This window comes from Alosa alosa, chromosome 7, assembly GCF_017589495.1.
Source record: "Alosa alosa isolate M-15738 ecotype Scorff River chromosome 7, AALO_Geno_1.1, whole genome shotgun sequence".
Lineage (NCBI taxonomy): Eukaryota > Metazoa > Chordata > Actinopteri > Clupeiformes > Clupeidae > Alosa > Alosa alosa.
In genome coordinates this window covers 22,033,345-22,056,674 of record NC_063195.1, presented here as the reverse complement: position 1 = coordinate 22,056,674, position 23,330 = coordinate 22,033,345, and the positions used below count along the sequence as shown (strand labels likewise).

General features: G+C 44.7%; 1 protein-coding gene across 1 annotated transcript in view; it reads left to right on the top strand.

The window, feature by feature from the left end:
* The window catches only part of strn (striatin, calmodulin binding protein), a 59,290-nt gene extending 35,986 nt beyond the window's left edge, over positions 1–23,304 (top strand). The window contains 13 exon segments of the mRNA XM_048249005.1: positions 1,908–2,076; positions 5,101–5,208; positions 9,021–9,105; positions 9,107–9,162; positions 9,716–9,852; positions 13,280–13,458; positions 14,215–14,265; positions 14,685–14,806; positions 15,252–15,375; positions 16,166–16,359; positions 16,796–16,897; positions 17,744–17,830; positions 19,562–23,304. Of these exon segments, the coding sequence (XP_048104962.1) occupies positions 1,908–2,076; positions 5,101–5,208; positions 9,021–9,105; positions 9,107–9,162; positions 9,716–9,852; positions 13,280–13,458; positions 14,215–14,265; positions 14,685–14,806; positions 15,252–15,375; positions 16,166–16,359; positions 16,796–16,897; positions 17,744–17,830; positions 19,562–19,731 (1,584 nt within the window). The 3' untranslated portion in view covers positions 19,732–23,304.
* Positions 23,305–23,330: the final 26 nt, after the last annotated feature.

Genomic DNA, 23,330 nt, shown 5'->3' with positions numbered 1-23,330 from the left:
CTTTGTTTGTACTCTGTAATTTATTTTAAATAAGATGCAAATTCATAATTGTTTTTTATTTTTTGATAATAGATCAGTTTGTTGGATTTTTTTATTTTGTTTAGCCAATATTTCTAATATTCTTCTTTTGTTAATTTTTCGATGTTTTAACTTTGCCTTAGACATGTCAGGTGTATTCAAATTCAAATTGTGTTTTGATATAAGATAATCAAAAGGATCTCTCTCTGGGTGGGTTCTCCTCTGTAGAAGGGCACTGTCATTATAATCCTCTGGTTTTGAGGACAGTACATGGTAATAAAATTTGCATGCTCTTTTTTGAATATCAACTAATAGTGGATATCTTCCAAGTTCTGCTCTGCATGCAATATTTGTTGCATTCCTGTGTACCCCCAAGATGTTCTTACAGAATTCCAGGTGTAGTGTTTTTGCTGGGCTTTTGTCCCATAGCTCATAATTATCTTGATGTTTTATGCCCCAAATTTCACTGCCATATAAGATAATGGGCTTGATAACCGAATCAAAGATCTTTTGCCACAATTTGATAGGGGTGTTGTATTGGTATAGAGATTTTCTTATGCAATATTATGTTCTCCGTGCTTTGTCAACCAGGTCTTTAATAGCCAGATTAAAATTGCCCGTGGAGGAAATATTTAGGCCCAAATAGTTATAGCTTGTCACTTGGGAAAGTCTGTTTTCACCAAGGGTGAAAATATATTTATTCTCTGTTGAACGTGTCTTTTTTTGAAATATCATTATTTTTGTTTTTTCTTTATTTATGGGGAGGTTCCAAATTTGAGAGTATTTTTCCAGGATTGACAGACTCTCTTGTAGCCCCAACTCAGTTGGGGACAGAAGTAGGAGGTCATCCGCAAACAGGAGACATTTAAAGGAATTATCCGGAATAAAATGCACTTTAGATCGATTTACGGATGATTGGGAGTACATACGTTGAGTTGACATCCAAATCATGTCATTCGGATGTGTTTTGAGAAAGTTCGATGTTACCGTTTTTAGTCAAAGCTCGTTAGCGTGGAAGTGAGAAGGGCATATTATTTTGCCGCTACAAAACGCTATTTTTATACCTCTTCTACAGTTCCAAACAACATAAAAAAAACATATATAGAATAGAAATCTTTTCTGTCGCTAGATTTATGCCTCTCTCTATCCTCTTGAAATTTTGTGAACAAAAATGTGTATAAGGTTTTCAATTTCGGTAGTATTAAGTTCAGTCTCATATTGAAGCACACTGTCACACTCTCTCTCTCTCTCTCTCTCTCTCTCTCTCTCTCTCTCTCTCTCTCTCTCTCTCTCTCTCTCTCTCTCTCTCTCTCTCTCTCTCTCTCTCTCTCTCTCTTTCCCTCCCTAAATCATTTTAACCAGTTACCGTGACCGTGCCATTCTTGTAGCGCATAAAGGGGTAACACTGACACGTTACCGTGACCGTGCCATTCTTGTAGCGCTTAAAGGGGTAACACTGACACGTTTTTCTCTTTTTGTCTTTCTGTCTCTTAATACCATCTCTTTGACTTTATTATAATAATAATAATAATAATAATAATAATAATAGATGGCATTTAAAAAGGTATCTTCTTCTCCTGCTGTTCCTCCCTGTTTCCACTTCTCTCTTAATCTTAGTCTCTTAGTGATTGTAATGCGAGTTTTTAACATGTCCTCAGATTAATGTTCAAGTGGTGTGTGTGTGTGTCTCTCTTTCTCTTACTCTCTGTACCCCCCTCTCTCTCTCTCTCTCTCTCTCTCTCCCTCCCTAAATCATTTTAACCAGTTACCGTGACCATGCCATTCTCTTTCCTAACTTTTACAGTACAGTGTCAAGTTGATCTTGATGTATTTTTAAGATTATGATAAAGAGATTTTGAAAATTAAAACAAAAATTCTCTCTCTCTCAGATGGTGAGGAAGAAAGCGGCGGCGTCTCCGTCCCCCTCCTCCTCCTCGCCGTCCTCGTCCGCGGACCTGAGCGACGACCCCGACACGGAGGAGGCCATGAAGGGCTTCGACTTCCTTGCCAGCGCCGACGAGGCCGACGGAGCGGCCGACCCCACCGGCGCCGACTGGGGTAAGAGAGGGGGAGGAAGAGGAGGGAGATATACCCCAGGGTAGAACTGGGGTAAGAGAGGGGGAGGAGGAGGAGGGAGATATACCCCAGGGTAGAACTGGGGTAAGAAGAGGAGGGAGATATACCCCAGGGTAGAACTGGGGTAAGAGAGGGGGAGGAAGAGGAGGGAGATATACCCCAGGGGTAGAACTGGGGTAAGATATAGTGAGGAAGACGAGGGAGATATACCCCAGGGTAGAACTGGGGTAAGAGAGGGGGAGGAAGAGGAGGGACAAGTAGGGGGAGGGCTGGGGGATGGAGGGAGAAAGTGTGAGAGAGAGTGAGAATATTGTTATCGTCCATCTAAAATGATTTATGTAAATAAAAAAAATCGACCCAAAACAGAGGGAGATATAGAAGAAGAGGGGGATGTAGAAGAAGAGCGGGAGAGGGGGATATAGAAGAAGAGTGTGAGAGGGGGATATAGAAGAAGAGAGGGAGATATAGAAGAAGAGAGGGATATAGAAGAAGAGTGGGAGAGGGGGATATAGAAGAAGAGAGGGAGATATAGAAGAAGAGAGGGATATAGAAGAAGAGTGGGAGAGGGGGATATAGAAGAAGAGAGGGAGAGGGGGATATAGAAGAAGAGAGGGAGAGGGGGATATAGAAGAAGAGAGGGAGATATAGAAGAAGAGAGGGATATAGAAGAAGAGTGGGAGGGGGATATAGAAGAAGAGAGGGAGAGGGGGATATAGAAGAAGAGAGGGAGAGGGGGATATAGAAGAAGAGAGGGAGAGGGTGAGGTGGATATAGGGGGAGAGGGGGATATAGAAGAAGAGTGAGAGGAGTAGGTAGGGAGAGACAATAAGGAAGAAGGAGCCATGAAGAACATATTAGTGCTAACGAGTGTAACAGGGTAAGGGCCAAAAGACTTGGGGTAAGGAGAGAGAGAGAGAAGAAGGAGAAGAGAGAAGGAAGGATGGAGAAGGGGATCATGGCTATCTTAATTGTCCTCGAGGGGCAGCTCACTATACAAACTGCAGTCACCACATCAACATTTACATGAACAACGATAAAGGGACCCAGCATACAACATAAAAAGAAACCAGACCCCCCCGGGTTAGCATAGCAATCACAGGAAATGATTTGAAGGCTATTGGAGAGGAGGGAGAGAGACACTGTGGAGGCCGTGCAGGGCTTTGACCTCCCAGCAGGCACTGCTCAGGACACTGGTTTTAATTAGAGCATGTCCGTAGTCTTTCAGTTATGTTTCTCCATTAGCTGTTTGGTCTATAAAATGTTGAGGAGTGTTTCCCTTAAGACCAAGGTGAACCAAATGGCGTGTTTTGTCCACACGCCAAAGATATTCAGTTTTACTGACACAATGCAACAAATAAAGCAGAATATATTGTTATATATTACACTGTTTGTTCAGTCACACTACTTCAACCCCCCCACTCCACTCCACTGGGCTGACTGTCAATTACCACCAACATTGCTTCTTAGCTATAGTCTGGCTATCACCAGACCAAGCTCAATCTTATTTAAGATTGAACATTAGTCTGGGGAGTCTGCTCTGTATTTTCTATTGCACAAGACGCGAGATCAACGGGTTCAAATGACTCAAACAATCAGACCAACGATCTGGGTGCGCCAGGTGGATAAGCCAGTTTGTGATTGGTCCCCACAGATTTGTAACGAAAGTAGGATAGAAAAATGTGGAGGTTTCCAGCCTGAGCTGCAGGGCGAAATCAAATTGCCGGCAGATTGGGCTGGGTTTACCCAGTCTACTGTGGCTATAAGAAGAGATCTAATCTTAAATATAACGGCAAAGTATAGATCCTCTCTCCAATGACTCCTCATTAGAATCCTTAGACTCCACATCCTTCTTGATAACCAAACAGAACTCTCACAAAACAGAACTGAGAGGACTTCGGCCCAGTGGTCCTTGTTGCTCAGCAACAGTGTGGTGCATGTTTGTTTACATACAGCTTGGTTAGACTTGGTGGGGGGTCATCAGGTCAGTGCACTTGAAGAGAGATGCCACGCTACACAGGACACAGATAAAGAGCCTGTCCAGCTAACAGGCCTGTTTTGAGGAAACTATGAAATAATAACAAAGTCTCAAGTGTTCAGTGCAGACAAAGTGCAGACACATACAGCCATTTTAACTATTGTAACAGATTTTAAACAATTTTGACTCTCCAGTAGTGCTGCAGATCATTTTAACTTGTCATTTTGAATCTTTTACTTACTTTTGTATGGTTTTAATATTATTCCAGTTATTGTCATTGTGCACTTGAAGTCCCTTTGAAATTCCTCTGCGTGTGTCTGACTGTGTGGCATGCTGGTGAGCTGTGTGTGCTTCCCTCTTGAGTGTAAACCAGTCAATTGAATCACAGCCCAAATACCTTGTTGGCTATCTCTTTGGTTCAGCTCAACTTCAGTAGGTCTTTTCTTTTTTTTTATGTATATTCCGTATCCGTTCCCCGTGGCTTGATTGCTTTAGTAAATCAGCCCTCCCCCTTAAGGAATTCACGGTGACCTCTTATGACCTTGCGCTGACCTCTGTGCCCTTTTGCCACCCTTTGGTTGGCCACCTCACCTGCTCTGACAGAGAGAGAGAGCTCAAGATCATAGCCACCTGCGTCCATCAAGTCCTTTGGCTACAGATACAGAAGGACACAGATGAGCTGTTGCTGTTGAAGTATCCTCCTACAGAATAGGATGTGCCTGCTGTTACAAAAGAGTTTCGGGACCAATAAATACCTTCAAAACTATCTTTATTCTGCACTTAACCCAAGAGAGAATCTTGCGATTGAAAACATAAAAGATCTCCATTTCCTGTGATGACAGGAAGTGCTCACATGAGCCACTTCCCACAATATGGGTAGAAATGATTTTGGTTACACAACATGCATGCTTATATGTGTATATATCTGTGTGTGTCTGTATGTCTGTCTGCATGGGTATGTTTGTGTGTGTGTGTGCGTGCGTGCGTGCATGCGTGGTGCGTGCGTGCGTGTGTGTGTGTGTCCTGTATAGAGAAGGATGAGCAGAGTCCAGGGGAGGCCTGGGAGGTGGACCAGGGCCTGATCACGCGACTGAAGGAACAGTACAGGAAGGAGCGCAAGGGCAAGAAGGGGGTCAAGAGTAAGTCTCAGAGGGGACCACCGACAACAAACAAACAAACAAACAAACAAACAAACCTCCATCTTATTCACTTGCTCTTAGTCTTCGTTCCTGTCTTTCATTCCTTTCATTCATTCGTTTCTTTTTTATTACTTCTTCTCAGTCCTTTCATTCATTCGTTTCTGTTCCTGCCATGCCACATCCTTTTATTTCTTATTCACTCTTTTTTTCGTTCTCATTCTTTTAAGTGTCCTTCCTTTTTTTGTCATGTTGAATTGATTTGCCTTTCCATGGTAAAGAGTGTGATGATGTCTGGTGATGGTAATGGTGATGCTGATGGTGTCTGGTGATGGTGTCTGGTGCCTGGTGATGGTGTCTGGTGATGGTGTCTGGTGATGGTGTCTGGTGATGGTGTCTGGTGCCTGGTGATGGTGTCTGGTGATGGTGTCTGGTGCCTGGTGATGGTGCCTGGTGATGGTGTCTGGTGCCTGGTGATGGTGTCTGGTGATGGTGTCTGATGATGGTGTCTGGATGCTGATGGTGTCTGGATGCTGATGGTGTCTGGTGATGGTGTCTGGTAGTGATGGGCAAATGAAGCTTTGGTGAACCACTGAACCACAGCAGAGTGAACCTAGCGACACTAGCTGAAAAGCAAAAAGATGGCCGCCACACATACATTTTTCAACATAAAAGTCCTTAGCAAACCAATGTTTTTGGTTACATATACTGGTTTGGGTAAGGACTTTTTTATGTTGAAAAATCTACATGTGGCAGCCATATTGGATTTTTTCATTAGTGTTGCTAGCTTCACACTGCTGTGGTTTAGTGGTTCACCAAAGCTTCATTTGCCCATCACTAGTGTCTGCTGATGGTGTCTGGATGCTGATGGTGTCTGGTGATGGTGTCTGGATGCTGATGGTGTCTGGATGCTGATGGTGTCTGGTGATGGTGTCTGGTGATGGTGTCTGGATGGTAATGGTGTCTTGTGATGGTGTCTGGTGATGATGTCTGGTGATGGTGTCTGGTGATGATGTCTGGATGGTAATGGTGTCTGGTGATGGTGTCTGGTGATGATGTCTGGTGATGATGTCTGGTGATGGTGTCTGGTGATGGTGTCTGGTGATGATGTCTGGATGGCAATGGTGTCTGGTGATGGTGTCTGGTGATGGTAATGGTGATGGTGTCTTGTGATGGTGTCTGGTGATGATGTCTGGTGATGGTGTCTGGTGATGATGTCTGGTGATGGTGTCTGGTGATGGTGTCTGGTGATGGTGTCTGGTGATGATGTCTGGATGGCAATGGTGTCTGGTGATGGTGTCTGGTGATGGTGTCTGGTGATGGTAATGGTGATGGTGTCTGGTGATGGTGTCTGGTGATGGTAATGGTGATGGTGTCTGGTGATGATGTCTGGTGATGGTGTCTGGATGATGGTGTCTGTTGTCACAAAGTGATGGTGTCTGGTGATGGTGTCTGATGATGGTGTCTGTTGTCACAAAGTGATGGTGTCTGGTGATGGTGTCTGGTGATGGTGTCTGGCGATTGTGTTTGGTGCCTGATGATGGTGTCTGGTGATGCTGATGGTGTCTGTTGATGGTGTCTGGTGATGGTGTCTGGTGGTGGTGTCTGGTGATTGTGTTTGGTGCCTGGTGATGGTGCCTGATGATGGTGTCTGGATGCTGATGGTGTCTTGTGATGGTGTCTGGATGCTGATGGTGTCTGGTGATGGTGTCTGGTAGTGATGGGCAAATGAAGCTTTGGTGAACCACTGAACCACAGCAGAGTGAACCTAGCGACACTAGCTGAAAAGCAAAAAGATGGCGCCATAACATTTTCAACATAAAAGTCCTTAGCAAACCAATGTTTTTGGTTACATATACTGGTTTGGGTAAGGACTTTTATGTTGAAAAATATACATGTGGCAGCTATATTGGATTTTTTCATTAGTGTTGCTAGCTTCACACTGATGTGGTTTAGTGGTTCACCAAAGCTTCATTTGCCCATCACTAGTGTCTGGTGATGGTGTCTGGATGCTGATGGTGTCTGGTGATGGTGTCTGGATGCTGATGGTGTCTGGTGATGGTGTTTGGTGATGGTGTCTGGATGGTGATGGTGTCTGGATGCTGATGGTGTCTGGATGCTGATGGTGTCTGGTGATGGTGTTTGGTGATGGTGTCTGGATGGTGATGGTGTCTGGATGCTGATGGTGTCTGGTGATGGTATCTGGATGCTGATGGTGTCTGGTAATGGTGTCTGGTGATGGTGTCTGGATGCTGATGGTGTCTGGTGATGGTGTCTGGTGATGGTGTCTGGATGCTGATGGTGTCTGGTGATGGTGTTTGGTGATGGTGTCTGGATGCTGATGGTGTCTGGTAATGGTGTCTGGTAATGGTGTCTGGTGATGGTGTCTGGATGCTGATGGTGTCTGGTGATGGTGTCTGGATGCTGATGGTGTCTGGTGATGGTGTTTGGTGATGTCTGGTGATGGTGTCTGGATGCTGATGGTGTCTGGTGATGGTGTCTGGATGCTGATGGTGTCTGATGATGGTGTTTGGTGATGTCTGGTGATGGTGTCTGGATGCTGATGGTGTATGGTGATGGTGTCTGGTGTGCTACTTTTTGCCTCTTATTTCACTTTCTCCCACTCATCTGTGAATCTCTCTCTCCATCTCTTTCACGGACACACTCTCCATCCCTCTCTCCATCTCTTCCACGGACACACTCCTTCACCCATTTCCTCCACGCTCTTCATTCTCTCTCTCATCCCCTCCGTGTGCTTAGCCATGTGTGTAAGAGGTGAACCGCTCCACACACCTGCTCCCTCCCTCCCATAATGCACCTGGGCATGTGTGTCGCATCACCCCCTGTGTTTCTGACTGTGAAGTGTGACAACCGACTTCCTGTTCTGTGCCGAGCCGTTCACACAATTCTCACTTTGATTCCACCTCATGATTTCTCCACTCTCTCTTTTTTTATTTTCTTTTCTTCTGAAACGTGGGTGTTAAGTTTTCTTTCTCAACTAGTACTTAAATGTTCCATTCCTCTCTTGCTTTGGGTAGAGAATGAGGTTTTAATGCCTGTTCTTTCCCCTCTATCCCATAATAGTAACAATAATATCTAAAAGGGCACTTAGAGAATGCAGACCTCCGCCAAGGCCAATATATCTTCGCCAACTTATATTGTTAAAGAATTTGGATGCTCTCTAAAATTGACTGGGCTTCTACTTTGGTCAAAGCTCAAACCCCTCCACTATATTTCATGTATTTTTTTTGCATAATCCTACTGACAGGCAAACAGACTTTCAAACAAACCAAACCTGAAAAACATGTCCTCCTTGGCGCAGGTGGCAACTTGTGTCCGCTGCCATAGCCGTGTGCCAGACAACCAGACCTCTCAGCTCCACCACTGAGCCATGTCTTCATTGTGCTTTTTCCTTTCCCGCTGTTTTTTTTTTATTATTATTTATTTATTTATTTTATTTATTTTTTTAAAGCCTCCATGTGTCCGTCTCCCTTCATGACGAGCCCCAGCGCTGTCTCTAGCCCCAGCTGGCGATGAGCAGGAGACTAATTGATGTCTCTATCCTCCTTTCTTTCTCTCTTTCCTATTTTTGAATTCTTTGCAATCTATCTATTCCTTAATTTATTTCTCTGTTTTTCTCCACCCCCCACCCAATCAATCTATTTATCTCTGTTTCTCTCTCCCTCCCTCTGTCCCCCTTTCCCTCTCTCTCTCTCTTTCCCCTCTCCCTGTCTCTCTCCCTCTCCCTCCCTCCCTCTCTTCCTCTCTCTCCCTCCCTCTCTCTCTCTCTCTCTCTCTCTCTCTGCTGCCCTCAGGGCCTAACCGCTCTAAGCTGCAGGACATGCTGGCTAACCTGCGGGATGCTGAGGACCTGCCCTCCATGCAGCCCCCGGTCAACCCCCTCCCGGCCCCCCATCCCACGCCTCAATGAGCACGAGCTGGGACGCACCGACGAAGGTAAGGCACACACACACAGACACACACAGACACACACTTACTCACTCACTTATACATGCACACTGGCACAACCCTAAATATAATACTTTGCTACAATACTGTATGTTTGATGTGGTGGGGAGCAAGCAGCTGCAACGTCCATACCACAGTAGGGGTCAATTTTGGATGCCACCCCCATATATCTCACGTCCATACCACAGTGGGGTCCATTTTGGATGCCACCCCATATCTCTCACGTCCAAACCACAGTGGGGTCCATTTTGGATGCCACCCCATATCTCTCACGTCCATACCACAGTGGGGTCCATTTTGGATGCCACCCCATATCTCTCTCGTCCTGTCACTCATCACTGGCCTATTTGGAAAAAAAAGACAAAAAGCCCCAAAATTATACTTAAGAAAAACAATTTGTCAGATACAGGTATGTCACTTTTTTTTTTTGTGTTTGGTTGTTGTTGGTTTTCAGCATACGCTAAGTTGATGTTGACCGTGTGTCTGCGTCTGCGTCTGTGTCTGTGTCTCTGTGTGTGTGTGTGTGTTCTGTGCTTTGCAGTGGAGGCCATGACGTTCCCTCCGTCCTCAGGCAAGTCGTTCATCCTGGGCCCAGACGAGGGGCCGCAGAGTGAGCTGGTTCTGGGCGAACTGGCCGGCCTCACCGTGGCCAATGAGGCCGAGAGCCTCGCCTACGACGTGAGTACTCGCACGCCGCACCCTCGCCGCGACCGCCACCATGACAACACCGCCACCACCGCACCAGGCCCTCACAGCACTCTACTGTAGCTTGTGTGAAATTGCATTGTAATTGTAATGATGTTATAATTATACATTATTATACTCTAATTATATTAGACTCTGTTTTGTACCATAGAATTATAAGGAGTTGAATCGATGGCAGCAATACTCCTTTATGTATAGACTTTAGAGTTTTCCTGCTGTGTTTTGTAACATTGGATGACTTGGATGACGTATAATCCATAACTTTAGACGGAATAAACCAGTGTGGCGTTTTAGTGTGTGTGCGGAGTTCATCCATTTTGCACAGGTCTTTAGTCAGCTAGTCAGTGGAGGTCTGCAATATGTCTGTAGTAAGTGCAGATATAACGGTTTGATTTTCTGTTCGTCATAAGAGATTTGCACCACTCGCATACGTACTGTATTTAAAACGCAAACAACCTTGATCTAGAAACTGAAGTGTTCGAAGATATCAAGGTATCAGTAGTGCCCATCAAGAATAGGTGTGATGTGAGTTGCATGGGTTGTGGTCTAGTAGTCTGGTGGTGGTAGTAGTGTAATGGTTGTGGTCTAGTAGTAAAGTAGCAGTAGTGGTGGTGGTAGTAGTGTAATGGTTGTGGTCTGGTGGTGGTAGTAGTGTAATGGTTGTGGTCTAGTAGTCTGGTAGTGGTAGTGGTGGTAGTAGTGTAATGGTTGTGGTCTAGTAGTCTGGTAGTGGTAGTGGTGGTGGTAGTGTAATGGTTGTGGTCTAGTAGTAATGTAGTGGTAGTGGTGGTGGTAGTATAATGGTTGTTTGTTTTGCTGTGCAGAAAGAGAGCAGTGGCAGCAGTGCTGAGGCCACGTCAAAGGTGAACACCGCACCCCCCTGAGAGAGTTCACCCCTGAGCTGCTCCTGGGCCTTTTGTTTGTGTTTGTTTGTTTGTTTGTTTGTTTGTGTTTCTGTGTTTGGATGTGGCCGACATAGAGTTAGAGTCCAACCCAGTAAATGACTCATCCTCTCTTGCCACCCTCCATTCTACATCCCCCCCCCTCGTCCTGCTAGCCGGCTGGTAGTCCAAACGATTTACAGTCATCCCGTGTGCCGGCTGACCTGGCCACGGAGCGTCGCCGCTAGGCAAGCCGCGCTGTTATGACACATGTTATGAAACATGTGGCTGAGTGTGTGCGGGGCTCATCTGGCGTCCATGCAGTGGGCACTGCACAGGTGGCAGGCAGACAGCTGTCCGGCCTTTTAGGGGGATGGGTTAGGAGGGACTGTATTGCTGGTGGGTGGTATTGCCTGTGTATGTGTTATGTTTGTGTGTGTGTGTGTCTGGACTGGGTCTTTAGTCAGCTAGTCAGTGGAGGTCTGCAATATGTCTGTAGTAAGTGCAGATGCAACGGTTTGATTTTCTGTTCGTCATAAAGAGATTTGCACCACTCGCATCACATTACTGTATTTAAAGCATAAACAACTTGATCTAGAAACTGAAGTGTTAGAAGAAGATATCAAGGTATCAGTAGTGCCCCATCAAGAATAGGTGTGATGTAGGTTGCATGGGTTGTGGTCTGGTAGTCTGGTGGTGGTAGTAGTGTAATGGTTTGTCTAGTAGTAAAGTAGCAGTAGTGGTGGTGGTAGTAGTGTAATGGTTGTGGTCTACCAGGCGTGGTGGTAGTAGTGTAATGTTTGTGGTCTAGTAGTCTGGTAGTGGTAATTGGTGGTAGTGTAATGGTTGTGGTCTAGTAGTCTGGTAGTGGTAGTGGTGGTATTTAGTGTAATGGTTGTGGTCCTGTAGTAATGTAATTGGTAGTGGTGGTGGTAGTATAATGGTTGTTTCTTTGTTTTGCTGTGCAGAGAAGAAGGCAGTGGCAGCAGTGCTGAGGCCCGTCAGGTGAACACCGCACCCCTGAGAGAAGTTCACTGAGCTGCTCCTGGGCCTTTGTTTGTGTTTGTTTGTTTTGTTTGTTTTGTTTTGTGTGTTTCTGTGTTTGGATGTGGCCGACATAGAGTTGAGTCCAACCCAGTAAATGACTCATCCTCTCTTGCCCCTCCATTCTACATCCCCCCCCTCGTCCTGCTAGCAGGCTGAGAGTAGGTCAAAGCGATTTACCACAGTCATCCGTGTGCGGCTGGCCACAGCCACGGGCGTCGCCGCTAGGCAAGCCGCGCTGTTATGACACATGTTATGAAACATGTGGCTGAGTGTGTGCGGGGCTCATCTGGCGTCCATGCAGTGGGCACTGCACAGGTGGCAGGCAGACAGCTGTCCGCTCCTTTTAGGGGGATGGGTTAGGAGGGACTGTGTGCTGCGGGTGGTATTGCCTGTGTGTGTGTTATGTTTGTGTGTGTGTGTGTCTGGGGTTGTGTGCCACATTGCTTTGGGGCCTTTTGGGCTTTGTTGTGTTTTGATGTGCGTCATGTTTTTTTAATTTTTTTTTAGGTTAGGTTATATATTGTGGTTTGTTATGTAGTGTTTGTGTGTGTGTGTGTGTGTGAGAGAGAAAGAGAGAGGGACTCTGAGGTCAATAGCACTCAAGTCGGCCCAGTCTGGTATAGAAGCTACACCGCAATCAATGCAGCACATTGTTTTTAATTAAAGGAGTCGCACCAAACACACACACTTTTTCTGTCACACACACACACACACACACACACACACACACACACACACACACACACACACACACACACACACACACACACACAATATGTAGTCTGTGGCGCCAGGGTCAGGTAGCTGATGCAATCGGTCCAGGTGTGTGTGGGTGTGTAAGTGCCTGACAAGCTGCCAGCTTGAGAACTGTGGGCGGCTATTCAACAAACTCTTGCTGTTGAATTCTTTGTGTGTGTGTGTGTGTGTGTGCAGTCAAAGAGTGGTTTTCACTTGGTCATATCATGAACCTTTTTTACTAACTTTGTTCACTGCTCTCTCTTTCTTCCTTTTTCTCTCTCTCTCCATCCTTCTTTTCTATTCTTTTTCATTCTTTCTTTCCCTTTTCTGCATCATTCCCACTCTCTCTTTCTCTTTTCCATCACTCTATTTCCCTCCTCCCTCTCTCCTTTTTTCTACCTCTGTTCATCCCTCACCTCCAACCTCCACTCGGACACCTTGTCCATCTTTCCCATCTTCCTCTCTCTCTCTCTCTCTCTCTCTCTCTCTCTCTCTCTCTCTCTCTCTCTCTCTCTCTCTCTCTCTCTCTCTCTCTCTCTCTCTCCATCTATCTATTGCTCATCCCTCTATTTCTCATCTCTCCGATATCACTCTGTCATTACTCTATCTCTCAATCCCTCCCTCTCTACTACCCTCATCCCTCCCTCCTTCTCTCCCCCTCTCTCTCTCCCTCCCTCTCTACAACCCTCATCCCTCTCTCTCTCCCCCTCTCTCTCGCCCTGTCGCTCGTTCAGCAGATGTCCAGCAGTCAGGACCTGCGTAAGACGTGGAACCCCAAGTTCACGCTGCGGAGCCACTTTGACTCGGTGCGCGCGCTGGCCTTCCACCCCATCGAGCCCGTGCTGCACAGTCCGCCTCCGAGGGACCACCGCGGCTCCAGATAATGGAACCTGCAGAAAGACCAGCCCCACCGAAGTGAGGCAAAACACACACACACATACACACACACACACACACATGTACACACACACACAAACACACACACACACACCACACACACACACACACACACACACACATCCCAGTCCATTCACATAGACAAATAGGCTGAAGTTGTGAAATGTGTGGAATTCACACCTGAAAAACACAGGAGACAGACACAAGCACATCCATACCCATAACGTTACCAATAACGTTAGAGACAAACATGATCGATGCATGAAACCTGAAGCAAATCATTCCCACCAAGAAAGTGAGGAGGCGCACACACACACACACACACACACACACACACACACACACACACACACCTGCACACATACACACCGCCTGCGCAGCATACAGGACATGTACACACACACCCGCACACCGCGGGGGACGTGTACACACACATGCACGTAATACACACACACACACACACACACACACACACACCCGCCCACTGCGCAGAGGGACGTGTACACACACATGCGATTAGCACCGCACACACACACACACACAAAAGCAAATGTATGCCACAGACACTCCCTCTCTCTCTCTCTCTCTCTCTCTCTCTCTCTCTCTCTCTATCTATCTCCTTATGGGAGGCCTATGGGGGAGGAGTGTGATGTATACACTAATCTATAGCACATGTGCCTCAGGTAAAAACAGAACTGCAGCATTTGTACTGTACACCTGCAGATATGGAAGGTTCTTACTCTTGCTAATTGACATATCTCTCCTTGTCTTTCAGGTGTGCTGCTCTTGATGTGGAGCCCATCTATACTTTCAGAGCACACAGGTGAGAACAGCCTCACTCACATACACACATATACACACACACACACACAGGTGAGAACAGCCACACACACACACACACACGCACAGGTGAGAACAGACACACACACACACACATACATGTACGTACACTCAAACATATAGAATGTAGGATATCGGATTGTTAAAGCCTTTACCATCTCGTGTACTTACTGAAATGTTGTGGTTCTGTGACAATGCAAATCAATAAATACTATATATACTTTTTCATTTATTTTTTTTTCTTAAGAAAAGTATTGGGAATAGATGTCAGTAATCATTATTTCATTGCTGTTACAGTCTTTGTAAAAGAGATGTTTGTGTGTGTGTGTGTTTGTGTGTGTAACCGTGTAAAAAAGTGAGTGCCTTTTGCGTGTTTATGTTGTTGTTTGGTTGTGTGTGCAGGGGTGCAGTTCTGTGTGTGGTGATGAGTTCTAGTGGAGAACAGTGCTTCAGCGGTGGAATAGACGGAACCATTCAGAGCTGGAACACGCCCAACCCCAACATCGACCCCTACGACTCGTATGGTATGTTCCGCTGCTGTGGGACTGTGCGGCTGTCTTCACTCTCCATTACTCTATTTCCCACTCCCTCAGCATCTCTTCCCCCTCTCTTTTTGGTCTATTTCTGCCTCTCTGTCATCCCTCTTTCTCTCACTCTCTCTCTCTCTCTCTCCCTCTCTCTCTCTCTCTCTCCCTCCTCTCTCTCTCTCTCTCTCTCTCTCTCTCTCTCTCTCTCTCTTTCTCCTCTTTTCTCTCCTTCATGCTGTTTTCTTTTTCTTTTCTTATTTGACAGTCAAATTCTCACTGAACTCTGCAGCTCATATTGAAACTGTCCAGTTGATTTCTGCCTCTCTGTCATCCCTCTTTCTCTCTCTCCCTCTCTCCCTCTCTCTCTCTCTCTCTCTCTCTCTCTCTCCCTCTGTCTCCCCTTCCATCCCTCTCTCTGTCTCTCTCTCTCTCTCTCCATCAGAAGCGTCGGTGTTGCGTGGCGCTCTGTGTGGCCACCCCAGAGGATTGTGGGTTAGTGGCATTGGTGCAGTCGCGGTCCACCACGGCTGCTCTCCTGCTCGACCCGGCCCGGCTTTTCGTCTGTGGTAGCCTGTGGGGCCTGGCAGCCGCCCTGCATGCCACCTTCAACCAGGACCAAGGTCACACACACACACACACACACACACACACACACACACACCCTCACCTTAACACATACACAGACACACACCCTCACCTTAAAGGGACACCAGGCAACGTTTTCGTGTTAATTACTCATCTTCGTAAGTCGGTATATGGTTAAATGACTCATTACAGGGCGAATGAAGACTCTCTCATCCGCCCCTACTGCCTGTAGGAAGAATATCGGCTTGCAAGTTCAGTGTAATAAAATGCATTATTAGTGCAGAAGCATAAAGTAATTGAACTGGTTGAGTAACAACCACATCTAGGTGAATTAGACGAACTGGTCGGTGTGGTGGGTTATCAGTGCAATATGAAATATGCAGATGAACAGTTGTAACCCGCCCTTATCCCCCTACCCTCTTACCCCTGCCATACACAACCACTATACCCTCTTACCCCTGCCATACACAACCACTATACTCTCTTACCCCAGCCATACACAACCACTATACTCTCTTATCCAGCCATACAAACCCACTACACTTAATTACTTTACACAGTTGCACTATGACACAATAGATCAGTACTGGACTTATTTGAGGTAAAATCTAATAGGTAACCCGCCTACTCATGCTACTGTTGAATGGAGGAGTATGGATTTCTTGTGCTCTTTTTGGTGTTTTAACTCTTTATCATTTCCAGCTTATGAATGAAATGTTGAGGTGCTCGTAGTGGTGTTGCTGATGTGATAATGTAAATAAAAACTTAAAGCTGGGGTGTTTGTTTGTTGGTTTGTTTGTTTGTTTGTTTGTGCGCAGACATGGGTATCCCCTCCTCGGTTGACCTGGTTTGTAGTGAGCCTGCCCACATGGTGGCGGCGTTCGACAGCGGTCAGATCGGCATCTACAACATGGAGACTCAGCAGCTCCTGCTCAAACTGGACACTGAGACGGCAGGCGAAAGTGGTAAGGACATGCACACACACACACGTAAGGACACACACACACGCACAAGCACGCACACACACACACACACACACACACACACGAAGCTTAAACAGGACACTGAGACGGCAGGGGAAAGGGGTAAGGACACACACACACACACACACACACACACACACACACACACACACACACACAAACACAAAGCTTAAACAGGACACTGAGGGGAAAGGGGTAAGGACGAACACACACACACACACACACACACTGTATCTCTATCTATTTGTGCTCTATTTACCCCCACACCCATCTCTCTATCTCTCTGTGTCTCTCTCTCCCTGTCTCTGTCTCTCGGATTAAGTATGCTTTTCACAGTTGATCGGTTTTACTATTGGGTTTAATGTGCATAAAGGACTTTCTCTCTCTCTCTTTCTCTCTCTCTCTTCCTCTTCCTCAGATGTCTCCTTTCACATAAATAAAGTGCTCAGTCACCCCACGTTGCCCATCACCATCACTGCCCAGGAAGACCGACACATCCGTTTCTACGACAACAACACAGGTACGGCACACCAGCAGGGCCACACAGTGCAGTCCACAGTCCTCCCCTCAGCTGTCCGACATCCATCATCCGTCTCTAAGATCTAGCAGTGGTCTTGTGCTGTCCCATTAGTCTAATGTCCTCAGATGTGACCTAGGCCTAGCCACACTGCCAACTGTAAAGCCATAACCATAGAAAGCTACAGTTTGAAATATCAGTCTAACCCAGGGATTCCCAAACTGTGGTACGTCTACCACCGGTGGTACTGTACACGAGCTTCCACTAGGGGGTACGTGAGATAAAAAGGGCAATGTCGGAAAGGTGTTAAAAATTATATTTTATTTTGTTTTTTAATCTTAGGCCTATGTTCTCTTTGTTCTTTGTGTTTCATAATGTGGTTCTCCACATTTGTTTTTTTTTAGTGTGAGAGCTCATAGACCAGTTTTATTTTGTTATTTGTTATCATGTAGGGCGGCTAATTAAACGTGTTGCCTGTAATGCGTCAACAAGAAAGTGTTAATGCTTTTTATGTGTCGGATGGTGGGGGTATGCGAGCCGAGTCGAGGTACACAGGGAAAAAATGTTTGAGAACCGCTGGTGTAACCAATTAGTTCACCATTGTGATCTCCAAATGTATATATGTGCTCAGGTTATGTTTTGTCTAAAAAGACTTAGAAAGACATCAATAAACATTACATTAACATTAAAAGTAAGTTCATACTAAAAATCAAAGTTAGTGTGGTGTGGTATGTATAGTTACGGTATGTGTGGTTTTACGAGTTAATATTAATTTATGTGTGGTTATGTGGGATTAGGGACTAGTATATGACTGACATTTTGTAAAGCTGGTGTCTCCTGCTGTTCCAGGTAAGCTCATCCACTCGATGGTTGCCCACCTGGATGCAGTGACCAGTCTGGCAGTGGACCCCAATGGCCTGTACCTCATGTCCGGCAGTAAGTCACTAAGGACATTTTACTGATTTGTATTTATTCTGATTACACCTTTTTTTTTTTTTTTTTTTTTTTTTTTTAACTCCTACTCCATCTTTGTAGGTGTGTGTGTGTGTGTGTGTGTGTAAGGCGTGTTCATTCAAGTGATATTTATTCCCTCGGCATCTGTTCTTCATTTATTGTGTGTGTCAATGAATTATTACATCCTTGAATGAATATCAGTGCTCTGCCCTAGTCAAACAGATCATCTGTCAACAGTCGCCCTGCCTCCAAAATGATAAAAACATAATTCTCAACCGTCGTCATCGAACTGCGTCAGAACATAACCAAGGGTCACCTCATCACCCTGACCCACTTTAGAGGAACACCTATTTTAGTGCCAACCCTCTGATGCCAGGTCGTCCAAAACTTATCAAAGGCAAACTATTGCTCAACACATACCTCTCTGTAATGGTGTGTGTGTGTGTGTGGCAGAAAGTAGGGCAGTTACAGAGCTGGAAATCATTTGTCCTACTGCCCGTTTATTCTTCAAACAGAAACAGCAGATGGTTCTCTCTCTCTCTCTCTCTCTCTCTCTCTCTCTCTCTCTCTCTCTCTCTCTCTCCTCTCTATCTATCTATTTATCTATCTATCTCCTCTATCTCTATCTCTAATCTCTCATCATCAAACTATCCTAAATCTATCTCTCTCTAACACTGGAAACACAAAATTATCTCTCTCTGTTCTGTCTCTTTCAACCTTTTTCTACTCTTCCAATATTCATTCCTCTTTCTTTCGATTTCTCTCTTCATCTCTTTTTCTGTCAATGCCTTCTTTCTATTCAGTGCTTATTCCCCCTGTCTCTATATCCTCTCTTTCTCTCTCTCTCTCCCTCCATCTCTCTCTCTCCCTCCATCTCTCTCTCTCTCTCGCTCTCTCTCTCTCCAGTTGAATAATGGCTTGGCTGAAGCTAGCTAATGTGTTTGGATAATTGGCTCCTTGGCTGCCCACTGTGACACTCAAGTGACTCTCCAGCCACAGGAGTATAACTGCCACAGGAGTATAACTGCCACAGGAGTATAACTGCCACAGGAGTATAACTGCCACAGGAGTATAACTAGCGGACTAAAGGAGGACTTGTAGGAGTCAAACTTGTGTTACCTCAAACCGAATTTGAATATTTTGCATTTGCATTTGAATTGCTGAATTTGAGCAATTGTATTGAGAAACCAAATTTGAATAGTATATTGAATTGAGTATAATGAATTAATTAGATTGGAACTTAATCCCAGTCAACTTGAAATTGAATGTAAAATTAAGTTGAACTCATTTGCACTGATACATAATTTATCCTCACTGACAATTTTGCTCTTTCACAGACAAAAACAGCTAGTCGCTATTTAAGAGCAATCGAGTGCAGATCTATTGTGGGAGCCTCCGTCTCCAACACTGTTTGTTAGTTTGTAAGGAGGTTCCGGAGACCGCTCACTGAGGGGGCGCTATGCTCTTTGGTATCTACAGCGCTACACGCTATGCTCTAGGTGGTGCTGTGCTCTTTGGTATCTACAGCGCTACACTCTAGGGGGTGCTGTGCTCTTTGGTATAAACAGCGCTACACTCTAGGGGGTTCTGTGCTCTTTGGTATCTACAGCGCTACACTCTAGGGGGCGCTATGCTCTTTGGTATCTACAATCAATAAATTGTAAAAAAAAATGCAATTTAAAAAAAAAAAAATGCTTTGTTGTCCCCCAAAAGGTCACGACTGCTCAGTGCGCCTGTGGAACATGGACAGCAAGACATGCATCCAGGAATTCACCGCACACCGCAAGAAGGAGGAGGAGTCCATCCACGCCGTGGCGTTCCATCCCACCAAGTGCTTCATCGGGAGCGCAGGGGCTGACGCTCTCGCCAAAGTCTTCGTATGACCACACACACACACACACACACACACACACACACACACACACCCCTACCGACCTGCTGAGGACAGGCTGCTGGGCGGCTCCAGGGAACGAGGTGGAGGACTGGCTCAGCGGTCAGACAAGACGGACTGAAGTGAGCTGCTTTCTGGAATGGAATGGAGTGGGACGCGCAGCTTTAGACACGTTCACGTGTCCACCGCACACACACACACACACACACACACACACACACATACACACGCACAGGCAGGCATCTACACACACACATACATACACACAGGCATCTACTTACACACACACACACACACACACATACACACTGGCATTGATGCCTTTTTACACTCCATGTCCTTTCGTGTTTGAGTTTCATCTGAAACACACACACACACACACACACACACACACACACACACACACACACACACACACACACACACACACACACACACACACACACACACACACCTCATCCAGGCAGGCCTGGCTGGCTCAATGGATTCTGAACTCTTCCTCCTCCTCAAATCAGCAGAGACCCTCCTCAGACTCAACACCCTCATGCATGGACTCCAGGCTCTGACGATGGATGTGTGTGTGTGTCTGATCTTTCTCTCTCTCTCTCTCTCTCTCTCTCTCTCTCTCTCTCACACTCTCTCTCTATCTTTCTCTCTCTCTCTTTCTCTCTCTCTCTCACACTCTCTCTCTCACACACACACACACAGAAGGTGTTCTGGGACAGAATACATGATAAGCAAACTTGTGGACACTCCTGCACACACACACACACATACACACCTCCTCCTGTTTCTCTCCTCACACCCCTTCTTCTCCACCCAGCGGTGGCAGTTGAGGCCAGACTGGCATTGTCTTAACAACTTCTCCACCTCATGATGAGTCCCAGGTTGCCCACTTCCTGTTTGTATGTTAGTTTGTTTGTTTGTTACTTTGTTGCTATAGATTCTATAGTTTTCCATACTACCAACACCATGGAATCTTGGAGATCTTTGATACTCTCAGACCCTAACATCTACCGCACCCAGTCGGATCTGTTTGGGATGGTGGTGATTTGGCGGTGCTGGAGGTGATTTGGCGGTGGTGGGGCTATTTGTGTGATGTTTTATGACTTACGTGCCTTTGCATCACAGCTATGTCCCATGAGTTCATTGGTGGGCGTATAGAAATGTCTTTTTTATTTAAATTGTATTATTATTATTATTTTCGGAAGGCTACTTCAAATATTTCCACATGCTTAAATTCAATTTGCATATGACGATGATTGACAGCTAAACATAAATCTCGATGTGGATATTTAACAAAAAAACAAAACACAAAACCTCTGTCTTCTCCGTGTCATCTGCAGATGTTTTTCCACAATTGCATTTAAATGTGTGAGATGCCGTCAAAAGAGAGCATGTGCATGACATACATGACTTTACAAAAGGCAGTTGTTAAGCGGTTTGACCGATCTTCTCCTACCTAACCAGTCAGATACTCCCGATTGACCTCTACTTTGCTAAAAGCAGCTTGTTCAACAAAAATGCCATCGCTCACGCACAGTTCTAGTTCAACCCTTGATTTGGATGAACTGCCTTTAATTTTCTTTTCAAGTTATGCAGGATTTTTTTTTTCTGTTTGTTAGATGCTTATTGCATTTTGAAGGATGTTTTCTGCACTATGCGTTTATGTACATTTCTCTACTTTAGCTATTTCAGCCAAAAAAAACCACATTGAGTTGTTTAACCAGTCAACAGCGCCCGCTCAAAGCTTCAAGCTGCTGAATTATTTCCTTTGATTCAACGCTTCTTTGCTGACATTTACGTTACGGTCTGCTGTCTCCAGAGAAGGAGGTCTTTTGGAGGATAAGATGTCTTGATGTCCTTTCGTTTTATTTTTTTTGGTCTTAACTCTTAGAATCCGTTGCACTTAAGAGGTGCACTCATAAAGAAGAACAAACGTATGCCCTTGACTAAAAGGGAATGATTACGTTTCTATATGTTCTATATGAAATAATTATTTTGAAAATTATATATATTTTCTAATAACTATAATTGGGTTGTGATTGTTTTTATTTGTGTTGATGTTTTTGTTTCTGTGATTTTACTTGAAAACGAGGTGTCAGTCCTCTTTAAAGCCTATAACTACTCACTCCAAAGATGGAGTGCTGTCTTATCAAGACTCGTCTTATGGAATGCCTTCGCGGTGAGTTAGGCTGAGCGATCGAACTTACTTAATATGGCTGTCAAAAATTCACTCCACTCACTTTTATTTGTCTTGTTCGGTTTTCCTCCAGATTTTGTTTGACGGTCAGCAGTTTTGGAAACAAAATCTGGATGTCAGACGTACAAAGGCATTTTGTATCAATTTTTTTTTTTTTTTTTTTTTTTTTTTTTGCTAGAATATCTTTTCCAGTTACAGTTCTGTAAAAAAAGAGAAAAAGTTGATTTTCTTTTTTGTTTTTCATACTCAAGGCTCTTAACTATGCTGATACATCAGCATGAAGGGAAAAAATCAATGGCTGTCTACCAAATTCAGTGATCTTGAAATGTGTGGTTTTGAAGCCTCTATACACTACAAGTTCAAGGCAAAGTGAAATAACTGACTTTAAAAGTGTATGCTTGTGTAAACTACAATAAGAAGTCATTTTCACATGATTTTTTTGATTGGGTTGTGGTAGTAATTTCCAGTCAAGAACGTGAAATAGGCTATCAAATAGAATATGTATAGTTCAACAGAAACATCTATTTATAACTTCAGAAAACGATGTACATTGAATCGTGACTATATATTTTTATTATTATTTGACGTGTGATGGAGTCAGTTTAGTTCACTATAATGTTGCGCTCGTAGTGATTAAAAACATGCAAGTTTCAGTGACCTCTTGTTACTTATTAACACTTGGGATGATAGCTCCCTCTGCTGGTCAGAAAGGGGAAGTGTAAACGACAGGAGTGGCGACGTGCTTTGCTCTGATAGTAGATACAGTTCAATGTTATTGACCGAGTCTTTTTAACCAAGTGTGTTTATTGCTTACAGACGTTTTGAAGTGATGCACAGAAGTGGTAGGCCTACTGATGAGTGGAGTTCAGATTATTGTTATCGAGGGAAAGCAACTGATATGTGTGTGTGTGTTTTTTATATATATATATATATATATATATATATGTATATGCGCATACACACACAAGAGCAAAGAGGGTCTCTCTCTACAGTCACTTTGGAAGTTTTGACTGGTGGTGTTGCATGCAAGCACTACAGACATATATACAGACCGGTTTGTGTACAAATAACAATTCAATTAAGGAATCAGTTAAACAACTAACAAACATCTGGTGTAGACCAGATACGCATCTAAAGGGAAGGTCAGTATGCTTTTTTGTAATTCATGGTCGTGTAAGAAAGTTCAGGGAGACCATGTCAAGTTGGGTCAAAAAAAAAGATTTTTTTTGTGTACATATTTTATTGTAATAATAATTGTTATTATAGTGTCTTCTTTTTCATCATTATGTATCATGCTCTTTTTTCTGAGACGGGAGAGTGACATTTATCGATAACAACAATAAAAGAACCTGTTGTATTTCAGCGATGCTGTCTGCTCTGTTTGTGAC